The following is an 18,846-nucleotide window of genomic DNA, read 5'->3' as shown; positions in this document are numbered from 1 at the left end:
TAGATCAGACAAACTATTCAATCGGTCTTACTGTGTCATGGTTTCCATGGTAACCTGACGCTTTGTTTTCCTCGAGCTGTGGACTGGCTAACCAGATCAAAACAACGCGACTTGTTTAGTTCATTTTTTGCATTTTAAGGTAAATGAACTGATAGTATACTATGAATAGAGGGTCCTCAAACGCATTCCGATCATTTTTAAGTAGCTAAACAATCAAATTGGACATATAACGTGAACTAACGTGCATTCCAGTGGTAGGTTAGCAAGACTTTGTTAGTACAGCACAGACTTAAAAAACCCAGTTCTACGCAGAAACAAAAATAAATAAATACAGATATTGACTGCAAACATTGGTGAATTTAGCTTTTAGAGTGGTTTTGGGAAGTCTTTTGCTGTTGTTTTGAGGCTGTCTTGAGTCATTTAGCATCTTTTTGTCATTGTTTTCTGTTACTATGATGGTTTGAATGACTAATAACGAATGTTAACATGCATGTCAAACTTAACTCTGTATGAGGGGCCACTGACTCATTGGGCACCGGGGGCTGTGTTCAGTCATCCTTCCATGAATTTGAATTTCCCCCATTGGGGGATGAATAAAGTATTTTACTATTGTATTGTATTGTATTGTATTGTATTCTATTCTATGAGCGTATTTCTTTGATTCATACCCTACATAAGTAAGACAAGAACACTTTTTCTTTTAAAAACATGTCTAATTCTTTTATAGGCACTTTGATGATGTCACACTCTCGAATGCAACAGGCAAACAATACAAATCCCTGCATCAACCCTGGAAATCCAGTTTTCTCCTGCATGATCAGCCCCACAGTTAAAGGTGTGGAATTAATGGCGATACCAAAGCCCCAGAGTGTCTTCTACAGGACAACAGGCAGTGACTATGGTCTCCATCCTCCAACCTATGAGAGCTCACCGTCTTCATACTACCCTAAATCACAGAGATTCTCAAGGGACCTGAGCAAGGGTGGGATGTATTGTGACAACTGCTTCAATACATCCCTTGACAAAAGCAGGGTGTATGACTTACCCAATTTACAGCACACCATCTAAATGTGCGCCTGACCTATGTGAATCTCACTTGTAATAAAGCTGGATGTTTTCATTTACCCAGCTTTTCCTTGAGCTGTAACTCAGAGATGTCAATTCATATTTTACCTTTGTCTGAAGCATGGACATGTGCTGCAAGAGTCATCTGTATTCTCCCTCTTCTCTCCTCAAGAACAACTTTAATTAATATTGTTATGTTGGTGTTAATAAATGTGATCTCTTGACAATAATTGTCCTCAATTTTTACTTATTTTAGATACTCTTGATCTAGATCTCTCTCTTTACATGTATTAAAATGAAGCTTTAATATTATATATATATTGTGGGATGATATCTTACATAGTATCATATTTATGGTTGATCTTGTTCTCCTAGGATGTCATTGGAACATGTATTGACTTAAGTTTTTCAGTTATAATACAAAATCTTTTACAGGTACAATTTTTAATTTGAAAAACGTTCTGCTTCTGTTTTGCGCTTCTTTTTAACTCTGTGACTTCTGCAGATGGTAGTCTGCAGAAGTCACTAATACATATTTTTTACAGCTTTCACCCAAGTTTCGTGAAAGTGTTCTCAGAGGATAAATTGCAGTGCATGCAATCTTATGAACACAATGATCTTTAACCTTTTTTTTCTTTAATTGTTTTATTTTATGGTAGTACCAATCATACAGGGTGAAGAGATGGACACAAAACAAAAAGGAAATAGTTTATAGATTCAACAGGCTTTAAATTAATCACGGATAAAGAAAGAACGTGAAAAGGGATTATTAGAGCAGAAAATAAGCTGACAGTCTTGTCTTTTTTGGTAGAATTATTCAAAAGTACCCCTTATTCATCCCTCCTCTCTTAGCTTCGCCTCCACATTCACAGCTGATGATGACCAACCTTTTAGCTGCCAACGCTACGGAACTTAGCAAGCAGCTAGCGTTGTGGCAGCGTCGTTAAAATGTGCAACCATCTGTTAGCTATGACTGTGCCGCTTTATAGTTCAGCATAGGTCTGTTGCGGAACATAGACGGGTTGTGTAAATGTATCCCAATACTTCGTTGAGGTCTGAGTACCACGTTTACTTGGTAACTATTCACTTGTGTTGTCTGACAGGGGAACCAGAGGTGTGTTTAGCTAGGCTAACAGCTAGCAGGATAGCTACAACACAACGTAACTGATCAGTTCGCTCTCTGTTGTGTTAACTACTTCTGTCTGAATTGACAGCGTATTAATGCTGTTGCTATTAAAGTGGGAGCACCGTGAGTATATTTTTGTGTTACTGCTGAATCGGTATACATTAATAGTATGGTGACAAATGCGAGTTTGTTCAACTTGGCTTTCTTTTGATAACGGTACAACACTGGCTTTGTGGGTGGCTAGCTTGCTAGCCAGCTAACTAAAAGAATTTGTTGTTTGTCAACATCACTGCAATGTGTCCTTATTGATAACTCTATAGTGACCTTATTGTTGATACACTGTGACTGTTTATGCAAAACAATAGCGTTTAAGATTAATATGGAATATATTTTCCTTGTAGAGATATAAGTTTATTTTGTATTAATCAAGGTGTAAAAACTCTAATCCTTTGTGTGGATATTTCCCTCTATAAGTACATTACACCTCCTAAATAAAAAGTTGTCGAGTACATGAGTACTAGCAGCCAAATATAGTCACAGTACTAGAGTTACAGTAGATTCTTAAAGACATTACTAAATGCTGTAGCATGATTGAGTAAGCTGTATATAACTCAGCTGCTGGAGGTGGAAAAAGATAACCGATCATTGACAACAGGGTGTTGTCAGACTATCAAAATCTAATAAAACAGTACAAAAAGTTTTCTTAAGTCTCGACCTTATGATGTGCATTAAGAAAAAATCCTAAGTGAATTACCACAAAGAAAATTATGAATTATTAAAGAAGCGGTGTCAGGGAAAGATAAATATTCTTTATGCACTCATTTGTTTTTTATCTTACTCTTTGTGTGATCTTTGCTTGTTTAAATATTTATCTAAATTAAACTGTGTAAAAAGGTTTGAGGGAAATAATATTTTTTTTTTAGCACAATTAGTTAAAAACTAATAGACATCTTAATTGTGGCCCTGACCACTCACTACTTTTTTGTAAGATGTCGAAGGTCAAAAGATAGGAACCAGAACTGTTTAGTTAAGCATATTGTGTTTTAGCTTGTGACACTAAATTCTGTCGGTTGTTTAAAATCCTCACAACAGTATCAAGTAGCTAAAACTGTCAATTAATGACTGTAGTGTAGTTTGTAATCTGGCCGACACTTCCCCTGTCAATTAGAGTAGATTTACTCAGAATTACTCAAGTAAACTGCAAGTACCATGAAACTGTAATGAAGTACAGCACTTAGCTAAATGTACTTTATTACTTTTCGCTACTGATTGACAAATAATTGAAAAGAAGGACACCGCAAATCATCTTTTTAGTAGTTTTCACTTGTTTATTTCTGACATATGTTGACATTTATCTCAGCGGGTGTATCATTCCAGCAAGTTTCAAGAGTTACTGATACCGGAACACGATCCGGTGTTACACAATGTAATTTACAGCTCTGACAGACTTAACACCCGAGGCGGAGTTTCACATTTTCTGTTTTCTTTCTGTTGCTTTTACAGCTATGCGAGCCCTGGATGAGAGCTTGACCTGAGCCTGGGGTTGCCTATGATGTTTAGAGATTTTCTTATTGCATCACCTGACCCCCACTGATCCGTTTAACCAGCCATATATTGTTGCTCCCAAACAAATCTCGTCTTGGCAACATTATGATCATTTATGTTGACCCCACCCAGCCGACAGGGACAAGAATCCCCCAAAACCAACTTCTCCAAATGATATGATAGTAGCTGCCTGGATCACTTTCTGTGCCTGCAGGAGCCTTGCACAGGTTCTGCTCTTCCTTTCCACCTCAAACTCCCTTCCTCCATTCTGGGAGACCCTTGCTAGTGTGGTCTCCGGCACCGGAACCATGGGTAACAGCTGTGTGTGCCGAGAGGATAGCGACTTGGAGGACCATCATCATGGGTCGTCGAGGGCGACTCGAGGGCAAGCTAGACGGGTGGATCAGAGCACAGCTGTTGAGGCCGCAGAGGCTAGAAGCAGTCGGCCAAGAGACCCGGTCAGGCCGCCACGCAGAGGGCGAGGGCCCCATGAGCCTAGACGGAAAAAGCAGAATGTGGATGGCCTGGTGCTGGACACACTGGCTGTCATCAGGACGCTTGTAGACAAGTAAGTCTATTCATGAAATGAACAATTCTAGAATGAAAATGGATCGAAGAATCAGTTTTTGAATTAATGTCTGATAGATTTATTGATTCTGTCTCTCTGTGCTGTCCTTTTAAGAAACAATATCAATCCCTTTGGTTGATAATATTACTGCAGTTTGTGGTGTGTCACTCCTCTCTCCGTGCTGTTTTGCTTATTATATTCTTGCCCCCCTCTCAGACATTTTTATTTCAGGAACACATCAGTAAGAGAAAACACCCTCAGAAATCACTAACATCTTTGTTGCTTGAGTTTTTTTTTTTTTTAATAGTTTTAGATGAAAAATGATTACATTTTCCTGGAAGCTATGATTCCTCAACATAAATTAAAACCAATATTATAATGCGTTGCAGCAGATTACACAAAACAATCACGTGGAAAACATAGTGCCTCAAGAAGTAGTTGAAGGTATGGAGTCATTACCTTTTTCTTTACAGAAGTTAAACTTTCAAGAGAGAACTTTATGCTTCTCTCTTTCCTGTTGCGTTTCCTTTTTAATGTAGTGATGAGTTGCTGTAATGATTTAGCACAATTTGTGTTGCCTGTGTAGATGCCGAATCTTCCTTTTCCTTTTTTTCATTATCTTTAGAGAAAAGCTCTTCACTATTGACATTTGAGTTTTTTCACAAGGTTCACTTTGAACAATATATATATGATAACTGTTTGGTATTTTCAGAAAGTGTCAGGATGACATTATTGTAAATGTGTAAGTGTTAACCTCACCCCATGTAAGTTTGTGACACTGCTGTGTGTTCATAAACATTATCGTGATTATTTGTTTGAATGCAGCAGTCAAGTAGTATTCTTTGACTTTCTTGGGGTAATATTAGAAAATGTAATTTCATTGTGCTTTTATACCTCTGTCATGTGTACATATCTGATGTTTAAAGCAGTTTAAGCTTAAGTTCCTTTCAAAGTCCTTAAGTCAAATGACTATTGGCTTCACTGAAACATGATTTTGCATATTTTGTTGAGGTGGAAGTCAATGCATCCATTTTACAGTTGAATGAAAACCTTCAGGACTTAAATTGGTTCAATTAGCATAAATTCCAGCAGTGTTTTGTCACATGTGTCGTCTATAATTGAAATCTTTAGAAGAAAAAATGCTGAACTAAAGAGACACCAGGTGCAAAAGTTGACCCAACATTGTTGATTAATGAAACTGTGTAGAGGTTCAGTGATTATCGCATTTGTACATTTCCATCTTCTTCATGCATGGAAACTTTTCTGTAACTGGCTTCTTAAGTAGGCAATTAGTGAGTGTAGATGAGAGAACGTGCTAAAATATTAAACCTAATTTCTGCCTTAATGTGAACTGTGAGAAACTTGGACACTGCGGCTTCTAAACTAAACATGACCCTAGATGTGTGACTACAATTAGTCTGTTCATGCTTCATAGGACTGTATGATTTAGCCATGTGACTGTCATACACAATTCAGTTGGTCTTTCTGATTTGAAACTCTCAGAATAAACAGGCAGATAACAGGAAATGGAAACAACTGACCATAAGTTGCAATATGATACAACTACCTGCATAAATGTGTACCTTTGCCAACCTTCAGTTTAAGTCTGAGAAATTTAACTCTTTATGAGACTGTAAATTTTGTGATGATACATGAAGCAGTATGAATTCAAATCTCAATATTAATTTTAAGTTTTTGTACAAATGAATGTGATCATGGTGTGTTTTAACAAGATATTAAAATCTAAGAGTGGTTAGATTTGAATTCTCACACAGTAACGATGAAAGCATGCGTGTACCTTTTCATCACTGTCTATACAGTTTGACCCTCCTTAGTAAGTCACAGTATCAGTAGTTTTCAGAGCGGGACAGGCCATAACAAGCAGCAGTAAAAGCAGCATGCACATCTGTCACCGTGCGCTTGCCTCAATCTTTCCACAGGATAACACCACAGTCAATATCCATTACTGAACATGACGAAACACATAAAGCTGTGAATCATGTTTTTGCAATACCACTGATGCATAAATCACAGGCTCATAACCACTTGTGCTTTTTGAGTGCTTTTACTGTAAAACAAAAATAGATGCACATAAATCCGATATTCAGGTGAAGTGACACTTCTAAACACGGCTTTTAACATATTCTGTGCAATCTCTGCTTTTCTGTTTCAGTGACCAAGAGCCCCCTTACTCCATGATCACCCTGCATGAGATGGCAGAGACGGGTAAGGAAAGAGTAAAAACATTAACACAGACAGTGTTGACCTCAGATCCACATGGCAAAAAAACACAACATGTTTGACCACATTTTTAAAGTCTCTCAGTGAACACACAAAGCAATGAAACGCACATGCGACACAAAAGTGCTTCTAATGTGTTTGAACCACAAATTATCAAGGGGATCTTTAAGTTCCACAGACTTGTAATAGTTCCAGGAATCCAGGATTCCTGGAAGCTTGGCTTGTGTTTGAGAACTGCAGAGGAAGTGAAATGAGAGAAGCGCTGTAAGCAGTTCATGATTTTAGTTTTCATATAACTGGGTAGTTTGACACCTCATTGGCACCAGTTAGACTCTTGTAAGATTTTCCTCTTAACACTTGCTTGTAATGCAGTCTGTGCCTGTATAAAGATATGACATTTCTTTGTAATTACAGCTGCTATTAAAATGCTTCCTTGTTATCTGAGTTGCACCCACGCTTTGATCTTGTTTCATTTTGTGCATTGCTTAGAAGAGTTGGCTGACGTGTCTTTAAATTTGGTGCATCCAAGGTCAAGGGAAGCTGCTCCACTGCTGTGCCAACATTATCAGTGCTACCTGAAGCTTTTGTTGGCTTAGGAATAAGGAGAGTTAAGTGACAGATTGTTGTTACACCTGGCTGAAATCTAATCGCTAATCGTAGCTTGACCACCTCAGAATATTGTCTGGACTTTCCCACATCCAGATAATCACCCGATATAGATAAGATGTATTTGAACTTCAGTTTTTGAATCATGCAGTATTCAGAACATTAAAAAATCCCTTGTAAATGAGATGGTTGGATTTGAGAGGTTTACAAAAAGCCATGTCAGTGAGCAGAAGAAGAGGCAGAAACATCCCCTGCCTGCTGCTTATGGTCCTGCTGTGATATAGTTTACCATTTGGATCATGACGTATACCATATGCAAAATAGGTAAGCTGCTTACTACCTCGATATTGTGATTTTAAAGAAATTATGAGGGGATTAAATATTTTTTTATATTTTCGTATGTTTGTACAGCAAGTGAAGGAAGCTTTGATGATTGCTTCTGTGCGTTTTGGATGTGTTGTGCGTGGGATTTCTTTAGCATATTGATGCACATTGATGCCCTCAAGCTGTGTGAGTATTTACACGGGTGTGCACGCAGTAGACTTTGAATTCTTGTGTTTCAGCCTTGTGTCATGGATGGATGGTGTTTGATGCTCACGGGGCACAGTGTTGTGTGGCTTGACAGCAGCCACGTTGGGTATTGACTTGCAGACGCTGAACCTTGAAGGTAGCCAAGCAGCAAGTCAGTCAGTCAGTCAGCCAGCAATTCACTTTCAGTTTGATGAGTTATGGTGTTGCATTATTCATAGGCCTGTTGGCTTGCATTAGAGAGAGTGTAGGAGAGGGTTATTATTTTTACTGAGTCACCTTAATGGACAGGAAAAGCACGTTTTATGCTGCATCTGCATCATGCTGCTCACAAAAATCCAGGAGTCGGTAGCTAAAGAAGTCAGTTTAGTTCATTTTTGTTTCAGTTATCTGGTATTATTATTACAGCAACAAGTGTTATTGCATGAAGAACAAAAACGGGTTACTGCATGTAAAGAAAGAATATATATATATATATATATATATATATATATATATATATATACACATATATATACGAAATAAAAGTGCCACAAAATTAGTCAGGCAAGGAAGTATCCACGGAGGCTTTTGTCAAAAACTTTCCTTGGTACTTTTTATAAATTGGTTTTAGTTTTAAGACTTTTGTCAAATCCTTTTTTAATGCACTTAAATATAACATTGTTATTAACATAAAATGAATAGAACAGTTTCTTAATGTCTTATGTAGCTGGGCAAAGTTGTAATTTTTTTTAGCGTGTATACTGTAATAGTACTTCTGTGATTTTTCCATATGAATTCAGTCTGCTGAGTCTTGTTTCTCTCTCTTTTCTCTCTTAGATGATGGTTGGTTGGAGGTTGTCCAGTCTTTGATACGAGTGATCCCACTGGATGATCCTCTTGGCCCTGCGGTGATCACCCTTTTACTGGATGAGTGCCCTCTCCCAACCAAGGTCTGCACTTTAACCCAGAGAATTATTGATCTAATCTCAAAACTAACCCTGCCCAAGCCCCTGGGTATATCATAAAACCTCCCTTTTTTGTATTTTGATGGTTGTGTGTATAGAGGATGTAGCTATGAACTCGAGCCGTTTCTCCTCCTTCCTCACAAACTAACTCATCTAGCTTTAGCAGAGTTGTTGGCGCATCGGGAGAGCACTCGCACAGTTCAGCATGTCAACCTGGAAGGATAATAAGTACTACTATCTGCATTTTCTTTAACTGTTTTGTGTGCTTTTCTTCTTTTAAGATAACTACTAATAAACTTAAAACATGAGTGCGTTAATATGGATATTCTGCTCTTTCAATAAAAACATTTGGCGTGTACCACAACTTTCCTTTATTAATTACCCTCTTGGCCTTTGCTTTCCACTCTCTCCCAGTTTGTTTATTTATTTATTTATTTTGTCTTTGAACAAAGCAGGATAACCCACTTTCCTGACCAAAGTTACCTGAGGACATGGGACATACCATGACACTCTGAGCAGAATAAACCTTGATTGAATTCTTTTCACTACCGTTTTGCATGAATTTTTGAAATTTTGTTGGATACTAGTGATCTTTATTCAACACTGAGATAGGCATGCTGCACGGTGCCTTTCAGGTTAGGACTCGAACCTGGGCCGACTATAGGGACGACTTCAGCCTCTGTACAGAGGATGCCTGCTCAGTCGAACCACAAGGCGCTTCTTCACTTGACTTTACTCCTTTATGCACAGCCTTTCCATCAGAATCATGCATGGATTTTCAAACATTTGGCTAAAAGTGCTCAACACCAGATCTCCATCCTTCTTGAATTTTGAATTCTTTCATAGAAACTGCATGAATGCTTTAACATGTCCGTTTTCTCTCTCCAGGATGCTCTCCAGAAGCTCTCTGACATGTTAATGCTGAGTTCGGCAGTTGCACGACAGGATGCTCTTAACCCTGCCAAACACAGAAACACCACAGCTGTCCTGGGATGCCTGGCTGAGAAACTGGCTGGTACAGTCCATATTTACAGATTCCAGATGTGTAGTTTGGTAATGTAATAAAACAACCAGGTTAGATTAGCTTTGTGTAGTGAGTCTTCATTCCTGTAATCAAGGCCAGGAACACACTTCTAAAGAAACACTGATGTTTATACCTTTTGTCTTTATGTGGTATAGATAGCAACTTCTTTTTTAAATAAACCACCAGAATTTTGACTGTTATTCACTATTAACAGTCATTTTCTATTGTAGAGGCTCATGTAATTGGGTTGTACCTTTTCTCCATCTCTAATCTTTTTCTGTCATTTTTAAATGTTCTTTTTACATCTATTTTGTAGGACCTGCCAGTATTGGATTGTTGAGCCCTGGAACCCTTGAGTACCTTCTAGAGAGCCTGGTGAGCAAACACTGATAACTGGTATTTAACTGTGGGATGTATTGCATGCATCCATTGGTTGCATTTTAAAACTTAAGACTTTCTGAGGCATTATGTTTGATCATTTGATGAGATGCGCGCTCGAGTTATTCTGCTGTGTAATAGGCAAGATTGGGTAAGATGCTGACACTATGTGCAAGTGCAATTTTAAAGGCTCGATTTGCCTGAAATGCATGAATGCTGGGTAACTATACCTAATCATGTCAGGCAGTCAGATTGTAGATTTACTTAAAGGCTCCAAACAATATTCTAAAAACAGTGTCATATTAGTGAAAAGGGGTAAAGACTCCTGATTTAAGTGATATCAGCTTCAGTTTTCTTTTTTTTTTCCCTGCTAATATCCAAATTTGATCACTTGTATGTTTGTCTCACTGTCAAATTTGTCAAACGAGATGGGTCCACAAACTTAATACCATTTATATCTGCTTTTTATTTGTCCCTCGTCCTCCAGAGCTCTGAGGCCCACCCTACTGTCATGCTGTTTGCTCTCATCGCTCTGGAGAAGTTCTCCCAGACCAGTAGGTTCACTGACTCAATTTAACATTCTTGAATAGACTGTTGTTATTTACCATTTACATGACAGCAAGTCTTTAGTGTTACTCTCTTTCACTTTTCTTATACTCGCTTTGCAATTGCAATTTGATATTCTAATATGTCGTTGCAATAGTACTTGGTTGTGGATGGAATATAAATGATGCAGCAAGTGATGTTGTTGTTGAAGTTTATGTGTTGAATCCGAAAAATGGATAAGCATACGTATTTGATTGACTTTAACACATCACATTGTGTTGAACGGCTGCGTCTTAGCATCTCCACAACTGCAGCTGTTGTGGGATAGTCTCGGTCTGCAGTGGTCAGCATCATTCAAAAGTTTTCCAAGGAAGAAAACAAGTGAAAAGGTTCATTGATGCAAGTGGGGGGTGAAAGCTGACCTTTACTAACTAGGGATGTCCCGATCAGGTTTTTTTTCCTTTTTTTTTTGATTTTGAGTATCTGCCGATAACGAGTCCTGATCCGAAACTTCTACAGTACATTTAAAAAAAGAAGAGCAATTTTTATTTATTTTTTATTTTTTATTTTCTTCACTTATTTTATAATTTAACATGTCTAATGTCTACTATAAAAACGATCAGCAGCTCAGCTTGAAATACCTGGCAGGCATGTAAACAAATAAGCAAATAAAAGTGCCACAGTGTTATAAAGTAAGGCAGTAATGTGCTTTTCAGAGTTGCACTCCTAATTCTCACTCTCCTCCTCTTGTAAGTAAGTAGTAAGTAATATTTATTTATATAGCACCTTTCTCAGACAATGAAGGTCACAAAGTGCTTCACAAGAAGTGCACATAAAATACAATAAAAGTCAACAATAAAAACATACAGTTATTAACAACAATAATAATATTAAACGCATCCATTAGATAATCGGGCTGATATGACCACATATATGACATGAACAATCAGTATAGCTTTGCATAGGAGACGAGCAGTGGCGTGGCCAGGCACAGGCGCCATCTTGGTTCACGGAAGGAAATGTACGTTTTTTTTTTTAATGAAAACCAACATCTCTACCTCGTCAGGTTTGAGCCTGTTCCTGTTCTCATCAAGGATGTTAGCGATGTCCTTGCCACCTCTTAAAATCCCAAGTTTGCATATCTCAAAGTTTGCAATCGCAACGTTTTTGTCATCCACTTTAAAATACCTCCATACCGCAGACATTCGCGCCCCCAGCTTCAAGCTGCTGCCGTGTTCTGCTTCGCTTTACGGCAGCAAAGTGACCGCATACCGCATGCGTTGTTTCTGTGTGGAGGTGAGACAGTCTGACTCTGTACCACCACATAACAGTAAATACTAAGCTGTTTTTTTTTTTCCCCATTTGTTTTGAAATATTATAGCTCTGATTTAAAAAAAAAAATAATGAGAATAAGTATACATAGGCTATATATCCGATCCCTGTTTGGGATGTAACGTGATCGGCCCCGATTTCCGATCACGTGATCGGATCGGGACATCCCTAACACTAACCAATCCAAAAGAAGAACTACTGTTGCTCACATTGCTGAAAAGGCTCATTCTGATTCTGATGGGAAAGTGTTGGAGGACATAACACATCAGAGTTAATTGCGTACGGAGCCACTGGGATGCATCCCATGCATTGGAAAAAACATAAGCCTGCAGGGGTGGCGAGATGCTTTGGGTAATGTTCCAATCCGTAACCTTTGGGCGTGCCATTCATGCCGATGTTACTTTGCTCGCCACACTGCAAAAATGGTTCAGGAAGGAGTTGAGGAACACAACAACAGTTTGATGTGTTGACTTGGCCTCCAAATTCTGTGTAAGGCATGACTAACTGATCCATGCAGGCCTCACCTCACAGCTTACAGGGCTTAAAGGATCTGCTACTGACGCCTAAGTGCCAGATCCCACGGCAGACCTTCAGAGGTTTAGTAGAGTCCGTGTCTCAATGGGTCAGTACTATTTAGGCCCACGCAATATTGGGCACATGGTTATAATGTTGCTGCTGATTGACGTGTGCTTTTATTTAATTCCTTTGATTTAATCAGTCCGGTTTTCAGTACAGGCCACTTAACAGACTTTCTATTTACAGCGTTGTGGCGGAACATGATATGTCGATTCTCTTTATTTGTACCTAAATTCAAGTTGACCTAAAACTCAGCACAGTGCCTGAATGCCTGCTGTGCTGTAACGAGTAAACACTGAAGCCGCTACTGCTCAACTAACATGCTGCTGATGCCAAGCCTCCTCCAAGTTTATTCAGTCTTTCCTGTTCACAACTGAGTCTTCCTGCTTTCAGGTGAGAACAAACTGACTGTGTCTGAGTCTTCTATCAGCAATCGACTCTCTGTCCTGGAGTCATGGGCAGACCATCCTGACTATCTGAAGAGGCAGGTTGGGTTTTGTTCACAGTGGAGCCTTGACAACCTGTGTGAGTAGATGCCTATTTCAAACTTTGCAAGCTTGTGTACCATCGGGGGTTAAAGAAACTTCTCACAGAGTGATGTTTCTCCTGTTTTCCTCTGCCCAGTCTTAAAGGAAGGTCGTCAGTTTACTTATGAGAAAGTTAACCTCACCAATATCAATGCCATGCTCAACAGCAACGATGTCAGCGAATACCTCAAAATCTCCCCTTCTGGGCTGGAGGTAAGTCTGCGTTACTGAGTTTAGCTGCAGCCTTTTCATGCATGAAGGCTTTTAAAATAATTTTTTTTTTCTTTTGCTCTTGTCTTAAGGCACGATGTGATGCCTCGTCTTTTGAGAGTGTGCGTTGTACGTTCTGCGTGGATTCAGGTGTTTGGTACTATGAAGTGACAGTTATAACATCAGGGGTGATGCAAATCGGCTGGGCAACCAAGGACAGCAAGTTCCTAAACCATGTACTCATCAGTGTTTTTATTGATCTTATCCACTTTTTATCATAACTGTGCTGCACTGGCATATTCACAAGCACCTTTTTCACCTTTTATTTCTCACAGGAGGGTTATGGCATAGGAGATGATGAATATTCATGTGCGTATGATGGCTGCAGGCAGCTCATCTGGTACAACGCTCGCAGTAAACCTCATTCTCACCCCTGCTGGAAGGAGGGTATGCAATACTTATCCATGGACCTGCAAAGTTATAGCTTCAATTAGTTTTCTTAATTTTTTTTAATCATGCACTCCCAAGAAACTCAGAAATCATGCGTGTCACCCAAAAAAAAGAGGGGGGGACCAGACTTTAAATGTTGGACCCTTTTGGTTTCATAATACATTGTTGTTTTTGTGTCTGTTGAGTGTTTTTGAAATGTAAACATCCACCCTCTCTCAGCACCAGCAGTCAAGCTTTGACTTAACTCCTACGTGAAGTGAAAATAGTACTGACCACATGCCAGTGCTTCATTCTGCTTTGTTTGTTTATGTGTCCTCTTTAGGAGATGCCATTGGCTTCCTGTTGGACCTCAGCAAAAAGCAGATGATCTTTTATCTTAATGGACATCCGCTGCCTCCAGAGAAACAAGTCTTCTCATCAGCCACGTAGGTTCTAGATCACAGAAACCACTTGAATTTCTGCCACTTGCTGTGTGGGTTGAGAGGCTCTTTTATTCATTGTTTCCTTTTTGTTTTTCTTTTTTCCCACCTCCGTTTCTTTTTCTGCTGCGCCTCCCTCTTTTCAGGTCTGGTTTCTTTGCGGCAGCCAGCTTCATGTCGTACCAGCAGTGTGAGTTCAACTTTGGGGCCAAGCCTTTCCGTCACCCCCCTTCTGTCAAGTTCAGCACCTTCAACGACTTCGCCTCACTGCTGCCCAGTGAAAAGATCATCCTACCGAGGTGAAAAAATAAAAACAGTGTTGCCCAAAACAGACCACATTGTAGGCTTTTGGCAAGGCAGAATGTAATCTGCTTGCTTGACTGGTGATTCATGTGTTTGAACACAGTGTTCAATGCGTAGGTATGGCAGGAATCAGACATGACTCATCATTTGACGTTGCAGCAATTTTCCTGGTTTGATAAAGGTTGATAGAAAAGTTTAAAATGGTTATATCTCAGGGTCATTGGTAGTTATGGTTTTATTATGTTATGGTCACTCATGTGATATTGTAGATGAGGTTACTCGTGATAGAAAATGAACATTTCCCAGCTGTGTGATAAATGATTTATAAGTCAGCTTTGTAGCAGCCCAGTGTACCAACAGAACCTTGATCATCGTAATTGGATCGATACTTCTCTAATTAAATATCAACAAAACTTGAACACTTTCTAATTATTAACACCTAAGAGTTATTGCTGAAGTGTGTGCATTGAATTTAACTGGTTTACTTATTGTGATTAATCTGAAATAGGAAAAGAAGTTAAAGAGTTTCACTTGCTCTGCATTGTGTGCTTTGAGTTGAGAATTTGAGTAAACTTGGGGATTATTGTTGCAATAAAACCAGGATTGGCAGCATAAAGCACTGATGAGACCTCTCAAATGAGCATGAAAAAAACAACAGGTGAGGCCATCATTTTTTAGGACATATTTTTTAAAGAATTGATTGTGAACTGATACTGACAGGAGAGTTACCATCTTAGATGTGTGACATTCACCCTGTGAGAGCTAAAACCCCTGTTCTTTAAAATGGGATCATCAGTCAGTCACCATACATCTATATCAGTTTGTTAAGGATTCGATTAATTGTTTTAAAAATTGGTAAATGGAATAAAAATGGTATAAATAAAAAAAGTATTTAAATAAACAGGCAAGCTGCAAGCCTGTAATTTTGGGCTTTGCATGCATGAAACGTATGATTAAACCCCAGAAGATAAGTAGTTAAATCGCCTTATTACAACAGATGAATCGTGAAACTTGCTTAAACTCTTGCTTTAAAGGCATACTATGTAACATTTCTACCTTAAAATAACAGCTTGAAAAAAATTGTGAGGCTAGAATGAGTTTTAATATTACGATTGGCCTGTCTCCTATGCCCTTCGGGGGTCTGAGTTGGAATAACTGCGCTATGTAACTTTGCTGGACCGGCCCGGGAGCTGAGCGGAAGTACTTCGACTTGCTTTCTGGCACACCTACCGCAAAAACAAATGGACCCCTCTCACGCTCCCAGGTACATTTGATTACTCTTACCTTCTCGGTCGACATAGCTTGCACCTTCTGACTCCTCGCCGGTTCGTCAACAAACGTGAAACGTGAAAGCGAAAGGGTGTTGTATTTACGACAGTGTAACCGTACATTACCTCCAAGCCTGTAGGGGGAGCTCCATAATGGGCTTTTTGAGAAGTTACATTGTATTGCTTTAAATGATCAGATGCCTCAAAACCACATTTTTTTCCTCCTTCCTGCAAACGCATAACAGCGGCAATGTGAGGTTCAATTTCTTGCACAAAACAATAGGATGAATTCAAGGAATCAAACTGCTGCCTTTTCCACTCTGAGCCACAACCCACTGGAACTCACTAAATAAAGTCATACCACCTTAAGAAATTGAATTTATTAGACTGAATAATCTGTATTTTGACTAAAGTGACCTGGTGCTGAAGTTGTTTGTTGACTCGACCTCTTTTTTTCAATGAACTTTTTGGATATATGCATCAGTTTCCAGAAGTTTCTGTTGTACTGTAATGCACCGTTTAAAAACATCATTTCTCTGTGTCGTTCTCAGACACCGGCGTCTAGCCTTACTGAAGCAGGTTAGCATCCGAGACAACTGCTGCACGCTGTGTTGTGACGTCATGGCCGACACAGAGCTGCGGCCCTGTGGACATGGGTATGTGTGCACCTTCTGGGAACTTCGTGCTTTAAATTTCCAAAAAACTCTGACCGCAATAAATCGTGTTTGTCTGATTATTCCTGTCTGGCATTTTCTCTAAAAGGATGATGAGATTTTCCTGTTTTTCTCTTATATTCTTGCAGTGGTATGTGTATGGAGTGTGCCTTACAGTTGGAGACGTGCCCTCTGTGCCGCCAAGACATCCAGACACGTGTCAGACTCATCGCACATGTCTCCTGACACACTTTCTGCCCATCCTCCTATAAAGAGAGACACACAAGGCCTACAGTTTCCTCCACTTCCTCTTATCCCCTCTCTGGTCAGAGGAGGCAGCGATGGAGGGCTCGAGAGAATAGAGAAAGGAGATATGAGGAGGAGGAACTCATTTGCCTAAATCTCCTTTTTTGTATCCTTCTGACAACTCATTGCAGAAGCTGCGCCAAGAATCAACAAGTTTCTACTAACAGTGCATTTTTCAGACAAAAAGTGAGTAAGTGCAGAGCAGAGACAATTTACCCAGATTACAGACCGAACCAACTTCTCATTTGTGTAAAATTATAATGAAACATCCTCCCAGATCTGAGGATTCCCCCTGCGCATTCAGTCAAGAGGCTACTTCTATTTAATCCCATCACCATCGTGCACGTGTCTGCATTTGTTAGGTCTGGGTAACAGAAAACACAGCCTGTGTTAGTACAGTATTAAACCCAAGGTACTGATAAATTTAAGATGTCTCATTTTCTTGTTTTTGGCTATAGATATGCGAAATATTGTACTCTCAAGGTAGCATTTTCACTCTTCTCCAGGACCTATACTTGGGCAGCTTTACTGTCTGTATTGATTGGTAGCCCACAAGTACAGTTTGTTAGAAGTAACATTGTCAGGGAAAATATCAAATTTCAGTTTTCTTTTTCAAGTTGAAAAAATGTTTAAACTCAATCAGCTGTCCTACATGAGCGAAGTTGACATGACATGATTAATGTTAAACAACTGGAAAAAGAAAGCTACGTACTTCGGTGTGTATTGGAATTGACTGATTTTCATTGTGGGTGATCCTTCTGCTTTCTGTGCTTTGTCTTGCCTCAGATGTTGGTCTTTCTTCAGTCGAAATCATTTAAAGAAGCAAACAGGGATTCAGACTCGCATAAATTTAATGTGTAACAGATACCAAATTCAGAGATTGCATTTTATATTTAGATGTTAAATTTCCACCTGAATTTATCTGGCATTCTTTGGTGCTAATGATTTGGCAACAATCTGTAATTTAGTTCCACAGTGAGTAGAGCTCATGTCAGGGGTTGCATTAGTAACTATGTCTTAATTTTTTTGTTTAACAAACACATGCGTCTGAGTAAAGACGGCAATTTTCAGTCCTAGAGATGTGATTGAATTTTTTCTTACAAATAAGGAGGAACAAAGTTTTTGGCTGGAAGTACTGTTATTTTGTTTGTTGTTGTTTTCTTTTTCTCCTTCAGACTCACATTGTTTTATGAACTGAGTCAAAAAGTAAGTCGCTTGAAGCAAATGTGAAATGTTTTAGTTGTTTTTTCCTCACTATCTCTTTTCAGGGTCATCCTTAAAATTTGTATGATATTGGGCTCTGATTTGGCAGTGGAATACATGACAAATCAGCAAAAAATATTCAAAAAGCACCACATCGCAGTGATATTATGTGGGCTTCGGTATAGGAAATACAGACTTTATTTTTTACTTCCCACAAAGTAAAGCACTCTGAGGGATTTCTTCCATTAACATTTTTTTTTTCAGTTGACTGGGTCAGACTGAGAAGATATGGTTTTCCTCTTCGTGCTCTGAACATGACATGCCTTTCACAACTTCATCTTTTCCACTCTGTCTGCAGCCTTGTGTTTTCTGTTTATTCTTTACTTGAAGCATCTCTGGGTTTACTGAACTGTATTTTGGAAACGGGTGACAAAACTAATGTATGAGAGATCGTGATTCAGAAAAAGTGTTTGTACAAGTTGGAGTCAACTGCTTTTGAAATTTCAACTCTGAATAATTATAGATGTATCACTATTTATCAAAGAGTCCCTACTCAGCCAAATAGCATGAGCAGAATATATGAAATCATTCAGATTATAGTCAAAAGATTTCTGAAATAACACGCATATCTCCGTACAACAGATGACTGGTCAACATATTTCCTGGAGCACCTTACACAGTGACAGACAAGTTGTGTCTGTGGTTGGAGATGAAGTTCAGGATTGTAAAGAATAAGTTGTGAGTTGTATTTAAAACTTCTATAAAGGAAATATGCCCCAGAGTTCCCAAAGATGTGATTTATTGAATTGTTGTTTCCTTTTTTGTGATATTTGTAATAAATGTATGTTAATGTGGTTCTTTTGTTTGACAGCCTTGTGAAATTTTTAATGCTTTGTCTCATACACGAGTGATAATGGGAGCCACTGACTTGATGACAAAAAGTGTAGAAATGTTAACACATACCTTGAAATGACAGCCAATAACTGTATTTAAAGTATCAAAGACTTACATTAAAGGTTAGATTT

At 38.9% G+C, this 18,846-nt stretch overlaps 1 protein-coding gene across 2 annotated transcripts; it reads left to right on the top strand.

The window, feature by feature from the left end:
- The first annotated feature begins 1,970 nt into the window (after nt 1–1,970).
- On the top strand, nt 1,971–18,676 carry rspry1 (ring finger and SPRY domain containing 1). 2 transcript variants are annotated; one of them, XM_075469344.1, is made up of 15 exons: nt 1,971–2,140; nt 3,695–4,304; nt 6,478–6,530; nt 8,499–8,611; nt 9,515–9,641; nt 9,967–10,025; nt 10,516–10,582; nt 12,876–13,007; nt 13,107–13,222; nt 13,312–13,455; nt 13,555–13,666; nt 13,992–14,094; nt 14,235–14,387; nt 16,211–16,315; nt 16,462–18,676. In XM_075469344.1, exons 2-15 carry the CDS (start codon nt 3,913–3,915, stop codon nt 16,556–16,558), a joined length of 1,773 nt encoding a protein of 590 aa, XP_075325459.1. In that variant the 5' UTR covers nt 1,971–2,140; nt 3,695–3,912; the 3' UTR covers nt 16,559–18,676. The 2 variants fall into 2 exon arrangements, with proteins under 2 accessions (XP_075325459.1, XP_075325458.1); XM_075469343.1 differs by having other exon boundaries at nt 1,971–2,314.
- The last annotated feature ends 170 nt before the right edge of the window (nt 18,677–18,846 follow it).

The sequence above is a fragment of the Odontesthes bonariensis genome, chromosome 7 (genome assembly GCF_027942865.1).
Source record: "Odontesthes bonariensis isolate fOdoBon6 chromosome 7, fOdoBon6.hap1, whole genome shotgun sequence".
In the NCBI taxonomy this organism is placed as follows: domain Eukaryota; kingdom Metazoa; phylum Chordata; class Actinopteri; order Atheriniformes; family Atherinopsidae; genus Odontesthes; species Odontesthes bonariensis.
Note: the sequence above shows the minus strand (reverse complement) of the source record. Positions and strands in the feature narration are given on the sequence as shown.

Excerpts from the sequence above, each read along its gene's own strand:
- rspry1 (XM_075469344.1), top strand. The coding sequence starts at position 3,913 with ATGATAGTAGCTGCCTGGATCACTTTCTGTGCCTGCAGGAGCCTTGCA. Across the intron at positions 10,583-12,875 it reads GGAGAAGTTCTCCCAGACCA|GTGAGAACAAACTGACTGTG; the intron begins GTAGGTTCACTG and ends TCCTGCTTTCAG. Across the intron at positions 14,388-16,210 it reads GAAAAGATCATCCTACCGAG|ACACCGGCGTCTAGCCTTAC; the intron begins GTGAAAAAATAA and ends TGTCGTTCTCAG.